At 33.3% G+C, this 9,065-nt stretch overlaps 1 protein-coding gene across 1 annotated transcript; it reads left to right on the plus strand.

The window, feature by feature from the left end:
• Positions 1-6,886: 6,886 nt before the first annotated feature.
• On the plus strand, positions 6,887-8,823 carry LOC133689063 (pectinesterase-like). Its single transcript, XM_062108777.1, has 2 exons — positions 6,887-7,924; positions 8,053-8,823. The coding sequence occupies exons 1-2, from the start codon at positions 6,922-6,924 to the stop codon at positions 8,742-8,744; spliced, it is 1,695 nt and encodes a 564-aa protein (XP_061964761.1). The 5' UTR covers positions 6,887-6,921; the 3' UTR covers positions 8,745-8,823.
• The last annotated feature ends 242 nt before the right edge of the window (positions 8,824-9,065 follow it).

Here is a 9,065-nt window from a genome sequence, read left to right on the forward strand (position 1 = left end):
ATATTTACTACTTCACTAAAAAAATTCACTTAAAAAGTCCAACAAAATTAATAATAAAAAAATACATTATAATTATGATTCTACAACGTTACTTTGCTTCTTTTTAATTTTTTCCCTTCCAATTTTCTTATTCTCCCCCCTATCTCATTCACGTTGAGATTTTAATTTCCATTTGTTTTAGAAATTTTATAAGTCAATGAAAATGGGAAGAGAGTTAAATGCTTTGCAATTATTTAGCTGCAAATTTAAAATTTTCCATATTTATGATTATCACAGTCATTTAGCAAAGATATTAAATGGGGCAAGTGTCAAATACTTGACAATATTAGGGACTATTTTAAATTTTCAATATTGGGATTTCCGTCTCTGCCAAGTCAGGATTCTGTGATTTTCATATCATTTTCCATGTTCCATTGAAGCCGAGGTATTGATGTTTCTTTCTGTGTCTCCTAGAGACCGAGGCTTCAATTTCGTTCTTTTCCCTATATCTTTTACTTATGAATTATGCAACTCGATCCAAAGAAATCATTTGAAAAAGAGTTTGAGTTAATAGGTTTATCGAGGTTAATTATTTTTATTAAAATAATTTTTTCAAAAAAAATTCTTGGTATTTACTTGGTTTGGTTTTATTGAATTAATCAAATCCTCTCGATGATTATTAAAAAAACAAAAAACTGAATTAATCAAATTATCGTGACAATTCAATTTCATAGATCAATATCTTACTCAGTATAATTTAAAATCTAATTTAAATTATACTTTAAGTCTTGGATTTTCTAAATATCGGACCCAGTTTAACAATTACGGACAATGCTTCATGCATTAATACTCTCTAGTCTCAACCCATGTCTTTATTTTGAAGTTGCCATATTTTATCCCTTTCTCAAACTATATTAACCTGTACTGAATATTGACAGACCATTGATGAATTGAAGCAGAAGCTTGTGTACACCACGATTGAATTAGAGTCACTGAAAGTTGAAGCAAATGAAGAACTGAGAAAGCACAAGGAGGATGTGGGACGATTAATCAACATGCTAAAGGTTGCTTCTCAAGAAAGAGATGAGGCAAAAGGGCAACTGCAAAATCTACTTAACAAGCTTATCCTTTCTAGTCCGACTGAATTACTTCCCTTTCTCCCTCAAGCACAATCAGGGAACCCTCTTGTAATTCCTGCTAGAGGGAACTCGAGCATTACTGAATCTAACAGTCTATCTGATACACATAATCACCAATCACATGGCTCCTCTCCAGTGGATTCCTTCTTTGATGCAATTGCTTCACCAGATTTCTGTAGCACTAACATGGAAGAATCAAGTCACATGGGGTTTGTGAGCAATACCTTTGTTAAAGAGTATAATAAAGGCTCCATATCAGCAGGTTTAGAGGTTCCAGCAGTGCCCAGGATCAATCCGGCCGATGCTTTAATCGAAAACTTTGTGAAAGGAAAAGTGCTGCCTCAAGAAGGAAACCTGTTGCAGGCTGTAATGGACACAGGCCCTCTTCTTCAAACACTACTTCTTGCAGGCCCGCTTCCACGGTGGAGAAATCCTCCTCCATTGCAACCGTTCAAGATTCTACCTGTTTCCACCAGTAATCAGAATGCAGCTGCAAATGCAAGCTTTCTTGCTCAAAAACCGCTGGCTTCACCATCTTATATTGAGTGGCGTCGTGGATCTTCTAAAACATGCTCTTCCATGTTAAATTTCTCTAGTGGTGCTTCTGGTTCAGGTCCAGACAATGGATGCCTGTTAAATTCTGGTGCTATCCATCAAATCCCCGCAGGAAAGCGGCAGAGGTTTTAGTGAGACCTTGGTGCCTTTTTTTTTTTTTGTTTTTTTTTCAGTTTTTGAATAACATAACTAGTCAACTAGGTGTAGTCCTCTACAATAATAACTAGCGTAGTGAACCCGTGTAACACCGTGGTTATGATTTCAAGTAAATTTTTATTATAAAGCAAGAAGGTGTCGATGTTATATCTGCAATTTTCTTGTACAAAATCAGATCATGTTTTGAATTTTGAAGCCACTGCATTTGAAAAAAATCAGATCATCCATGAAGTATTGTGGCAACATGCCCCCGTCACCCATTAATGCGAGGAAATAATTAGCGGGGAAGGTGATCGTTCAGTGTAAAATATTCATAAGCTACAGATTAGTTGCCTGACTTCTTCATCAGAGACATTAGAGAACAACACTGAGCGGACTTGAGATTGCCTGTGATTGTTGGTGGATGTGACTGGGCCTCCAAAAGACCTACAAACACAAGGTCGGATCAGAAGTGAAAAGCTATTTATGTTATGATTTGATTAATATTTTTTTTCTGTTTTAAAAATATTTTTTTTAAATTTTTTTAGTGTTTTTAAATAATGTTCTAATATTAAAAATAATTTTTTTAAAATAAAAAAATATTATTTTAATATAATTTCAAGTAAATAATATTTTAAAAAACAACAACTATTACTTTTTCAACTATCTCTTAAATCAACATCAACATCATAATTTAGAATTCAGCTTAATAACTAGCCTATGAAACCACATAATAATTATAATATGAGTAGAATTTCAAGTTAATATTTAATATAAAAAAGAAAGTGTAGTATGATGAAAGTTTTTAACTGAAGAATGGAACACAATATTTGTGTTAATAAAATAAATTAAAATATATAAACCGATAAATCATAAAACAATTATTAACCATATTTAATTACTATAATACTAAAGTAAGAAGTTGATATTTTTTGTGGAAAAAAATAATAGATGCACATCCAAATAGATTTCTATCATGATTTGATTTACTTTAGTACTAATAAATAATAATACTAATATTAATAATAACCTATATATATTTTGATGTAATTTAATTATTTTTTAAATAATAATTAAATTACATCAAAATTAGTCAGGTTATAGTTAAATTCAAATGTTTGATGATCCAAAGTGGATTCAGGTTCTCATTTAGAACCTGCAAAATGATCATAAAAGGGAGAGATTATGGAGCATGTAAGTATGGTTTTTCCCCGCAAAATACAACTCTAGAAGACTCTATTTTGGCTCCAATCAACAGAGATCTAGGTGGCCAAAATTGCACCAAGTAAAGATCCGACAAAAACATTTTATTTACTAAAATATCTTAATCAAATAAAATTATAAAAGAGAAAATCTGAAAAAAAAAACAACATTGCTTATTTTATTTGCCCATAGTCTATATATTATATTGCCTATTTATTTCTACAGGGCCATTAAAATTGTTCGTCCAAAAAACAAAAAGTATTATCTCCTCACTTCGGCCATTATTCACCTCGTTACAGATGGCCCGATAGCCAAAGTTTACAGCCCATATTTGCAAACAGTCTCATCCAAACATCACACCTGTCCGTCCTAGCTGTTTTTTTGTTTTTGGTTGGGTTTGATGTCTAAAGATACGAGATAAATTGATTTTGTGTTTTAAAGGTAGTTTTTTTAAAAAAATTTATTTTTTATTTTTTTGTGTCAAATTAATTTTTTTTTAGTGTTTTCTAAATTATTTTAATGTGCTAATTTTAAAAATAAAAAACTTTGTTTTGATTATTTTTTTTCAAAAAAAGTTAGCGGGTTTTTGATCTATATTTTATCTTGAATTAATCTAAGTTTTGATCGAGTCAGGTTGAGTTATTTTTTTTCTATTTTTTTAAATTTGGATCAATCCAAGCCCCGGATCAACTCGTCTAGTCAGTTTTGATTTTATAACCAAGACTACTATAATATTATTAATTTCAACTCTAAATATAAACTAATATATATATATATAATGATTTTTTTAAAATATATAAGTTTGACAACAATACTTATTAAGAGTAAAATAGATTTTTTTTATATTTTTATATGTTTTTTTCACCATAACTAAACATTTATTTTATCTTATATATCATTATCAAATAAAATTTTATCTTTATATTATTTTTCAACTTGTCTGTTCCGCCTTTAATGTTTCTGTTTTTTTTTATCTGGACAATAACCAATCATTATCTTAGTTATGTCTTGAGATAAAAGAAATGAGGAGAATGAGGATATGTCCCTTATCCCATATGTTTTGGAAATGATAAAAATATACTTTAAAACTATTTTTAAAAAATATTTATTTTATATCTCAGCAACTATTTTCTTAAACAAACATGTTTATATCTTTTATGTTATAAGATATTAATGAAGTGCCACCTAATAGGGTTTAAGAGATATCTCTCTCCCCTATCCTTCCTCTTCCATATATGTACCTGCTTAATTATTGGAGGAAATCTCAACCAATTAGGAAGAATAGTTTTATAGATGTACGTACAGACTATCACCACCATCTTGATCGATCAATCTAGAATATCCACCATATTTATTCAGTTTTGCAAAGAGCTAAATCATGCATTCTTTGATGTTTTTATGGCTACTATATATAAACAGATCAGTGATGAAAAAACTGATCCAAATTAAAAAATAAATTAAAAACCTAAATTAAAATTTTAAAAACAGATGAGCTAGGAAGGAACTAGCTAGTTTGTTTATTGATCGATAGTTTTTAACTTATTAGCCTTTAATTTTTATAACCATGTTGGCACTTGGTATATATCCCCATGCATTTCCTCCTGAGCACTCAAAGTTCTAATTCTCCATATATATGCATGTTATCCTCTTTATAATCTTAAAGTACTAACCTTTTCCTCTTTGGCATCTTATAAATTGTTGTATATATCTTATGGTTGACGCTAGCTGCATGGCCTGGGATCTGAGTATTGGAATATTGCAGTAAAGCTGAAAAAAGAAGGAAAGTTATTTGATGTTGAGAAACACAATCAGTACTGTCAAAACTACACATGTTTCGCTGATATTCCCTGTTAATTTGATCATCATCTCTGATAATTTGAGTATAATAAACTAAGATCAGAAATGTCTTCGCAATATATATATATATATTCTCGTATAGATAAAAATAATAATAATAAAGGGTTTCCTACTGCATAGCGTGATTAACATGCATGCCTAAGAGCTTCGTGCACTATGAATAAATTAAAGGAGGAAGGAAGGAATAAAGTAAAGTGGTTTCAAATGATTGAGTTGAATAAAATAAAGGGACGTTAAAGGACAGATAGAGGAACTGAAATGATCTTGCGGGCCTCGAAATTTCATTAGCACACCTCGACAATCAAGCTATATATATACCATTTTCCTTGTCTTTCTTTAATTTCTTCTATTTTTTTTTGTTTTATTGTTAACGGTATTAATTTTAGGCCAGTTTTATATTCTAAATCCAACCTTTTTTTATGGTTTTTTTTAAATATTATTTTTATTGTGTGTTTATTATTGTGGTGTAAATTATTTTTTATGTCTAATTAAATACAATAAAATTATATATATTTTTTTAACATTAACATATTAAAATTATAAAAAACACTAAAAAATCAATTAAGCAAACACATTTCTAAAAAGTACTTAAAAGCAAATTCCAAATTAATTGGAGACGGTTTAGAGTCTCCCAAATATTCCAAACTATTATATAAGCTTTTGCTTTTGAAGGTTTTTCCTTCACATTTCTTGGCACAATTATACCTATACAGCCCTTCATGCGTGCGTCTCAAAGTGTTAGTTGTTGGGGATTCCGGCTCCCCATGCGCGGACCGGTAGTGTACTGATAGTTGCTCAGATAGGAGAGGAAGCACACTGTGACACAATATTTTACGTGGTTCGGCAAATCGCCTACATCCATGGGAGAGAGTCCATATTATTTAGGGATAGAGAAAGGATACAATAAATACATGGAGGAGGATCACTCAACTCCCAACTCACACACTTTGCTGCATATGGCAGCAGCTCCTCTTTCTCTCTTCTTCTCTTCTCTTTACGTTCTCACACACTCTCACAATCTTGCTCTCACAAAATATGCCTCTTTTATAGGCATTTCATGGCAACATTCTCCAGCACTTCTTCAACAAAGGTGGTTGCCAACTCCTACTTTTCTTCAACAAAGATGGCTACCAACTCCAGCTCTTCTTCAACAATAGTGGCTGCCAATAGTCAATAGTTGGTGCTGTCCATTTGCTGCGCATGCAATGGCAACAACCCAACATTAGTCTCATATGACTTTTCACATATATTAAAAACATTATAATAAATTGCATGCCAGTTATCTGTTTTTAAATTAATTTTCACCATTACCCCCTATTAATTTAAATATATAAAAATAGAAAAAATGAATTATATTTAGCTAGAGCCATAGTAAAAAACCAAGTAAATGCTTTTTTTTTTTTTGATAATGAACAATAGTTTTGAGATATCCTAAAATGAAAAGGTACTGGACAAACTCTTTGCAATGGATCAGAAACTATAAGGTTAAAAATCATCAAATTGAGTTGAATTATTACACTAATATTTACGATCCAAATAATTAATTATAGCATAGAATAAATGATATTTTTTTTTTATAATAATCAAGTATATTAATAAAAACAGAATAAATGATACTAAACGTAGTTTTCCTTGACATAATCTTCTTTCCCTTTCTTTCTTTTTTATTAAAAAATTAGCTTTCAGTTATTCAAAACTATTTTTTTTTTCTCAAGCGGCCAGGTTTAAAATACATCAACTCGGTGAATGTACAAAAAAATTGTTTTCTAAGAGCCTAGATCTTTAAAAAATCAAACTCTAAATAATAATGTAGAAAACAAATTAAATATTACAACTAGAAAAATGAGATAAACATAGGAAAATGTAATCCAAAAGTTCTCTCCATCCCCAAAAGTTGTGCGAAATCTATAAAAAATAATTTTAATAAAATATAAAAATTAAAGTATTTCCCCACCACTTACTTTCTTACTCTATATATTGGTTCGTGGACTCTTCCATTTCACCACACCATCCCTCCCTTTCTCTCTTCTACATCTCCACACTAAAAAAAAAAATGACAGAAGCCAGCCAGTACATTTCCATCTCCAAGAAAAATAAGAAGCTCATCCTAGCTATTTTTGCTTCTTTCTTACTAGTTGCCACTATAATTGCCGTTGTCATTGTTGTAAATTCACACAAAAACTCCACCCAAAATGATGCTTCTCATGCCAAACTAGAAACCTCTTGCAACTCCAAAAAATACCCTGATTTGTGCTCCTCCTCTATTTCCACGCTCTCTGCAGCTGCGGACACACTGAAAGTTCCAATGAATGATTTTCTAGGACAAATAAACATCACTATAGATGCTGCTCAAAGCAACATGGTGAAATTGTCTGAGAAAATCAGCAAACCGAAATTCGAGAAACAAAAGACTGCTCTCGTTGATTGTTATGGAAATAATGATATGGTTGTTACTGATTTAAAAAAGGTTTTTGCGGATGTCAAATTCCACCCCAACGAGAGACAAGCCGATAATCTCACAACCCTACTCTCTTCTTGCTCGACCAGCGTAAACTCATGCCTGGATGGTTTCTCTCATTCAAAAGATAGTAGGAATGCGCGTCAAAAATTGTTGCCTGACCTAATTGACGTCAGAGGGAATTGTACAAAGGCACTGGAAATGATTAAGAGCAAGCCAACCGCTGACACGGAAACTGGGCTTAAGACCACAAACAGGAAACTCAAAGAGGATAATGATAGCAATGAAGGGGGGGCAGAGTGGTTGTCAGTAACCGATAGACGGCTGTTTCAATTATCATCGTTGACTCCAGATGTGGTGGTGGCAGCTGATGGCAGTGGGAACTATAAGACAGTATCAGCTGCAGTTGCTGCGGCACCCAAGTACAGCAGTAAGAGGTACATTATTAGAATCAAGGCAGGCGTTTACAGAGAAAACGTGGAGGTACCGAAGGAGAAGAGTAACATCATGTTTCTTGGAGATGGAAGAAAAACGACTATCATTACAGGGAGCAGGAATGTGGTTGGTGGCAGCACTACCTACCATTCAGCCACAGTTGGTATGTCGTGATCTATATATGCATTTTCACCTTCTCTCTCTCTTTTCATATTCATATGCAATTTTTATAGCAATTAAATGGTGTAAATCTGTTAGTTTTTGTTTCATTAATTCCTATGAACGTTGCAGCCGTGGAGGGCCAAGGATTCCTAGCCAGGGACATAACCTTCCAGAACACAGCTGGCCCCTCCAAGTACCAAGCCGTGGCACTGCGAGTTGAGTCTGACTTTGCAGCTTTCTACAAATGTGGCATGCTGGGCTATCAAAACACCCTCTATGTCCACTCAAATCGTCAGTTCTTCAGAAACTGCTTCATTGCAGGCACAATCGATTTCATTTTCGGCAATGCAGCTGCTGTTTTCCAGGACTGTGACATCCGTGCTCGCCGTCCCAATCCAGGCCAGACAATCACAATAACCGCCCAAGGGAGGAGTGATCCTACTCAAAACACTGGTCTTGTGATTCAGAAATGTAGGATCGGTGTCACTTCTGATCTATATCCTGTCAGGAGCAATTTCTCAGCGTATCTTGGTAGACCCTGGAAGGAGTATGCAAGGACTGTTATCATGCAGTCATCCATAAGTGACGTGATACACCCAGCCGGATGGAATGGGTTGAAGGGTCGCTTTGCGCTCAGCACATTATCCTTTGCAGAGTATGAAAACAGCGGGGCTGGTGCTGGAACCTCTAAAAGGGTTACCTGGGAAGGATACAAGATGATCACCAGTGCAACTGAAGCTCAAAGTTTTACTCCTCGCAATTTCATTGGTGGTAGTAGCTGGTTGAAATCCACTACTTTCCCATTCTCTCTAGATCTCTAGGCTGGGTTTTTTTTTTCCTTTTCTTCTGCGTGGTGCTACTATAATAGTTCAGTACTTCTTGGAGTTTTGTGTGGCTGATGTTTTTTTTTTCCCTCGTGTTTTTGCTTGCAAGTTTTGGTTCATGTTTGCTCTTCGCCGGTGGGGAGTTTGTCGTTTTGGTCCTAGCTAGCCTTGGGCTCTTATGAATAAGAGTGTGTGAGATTATAATCAAATTTGTTTGTTATTGATGTTGTTTGAATCTCTAAGTATGACTTAATTTAATTTAGAGCTAAAAAAATCACGTTTCCCACATGAAACCAACTCTAATAAGAGATGCAAAAA

The sequence above is a fragment of the Populus nigra genome, chromosome 3, assembly GCF_951802175.1.
Source record: "Populus nigra chromosome 3, ddPopNigr1.1, whole genome shotgun sequence".
Lineage (NCBI taxonomy): Eukaryota > Viridiplantae > Streptophyta > Magnoliopsida > Malpighiales > Salicaceae > Populus > Populus nigra.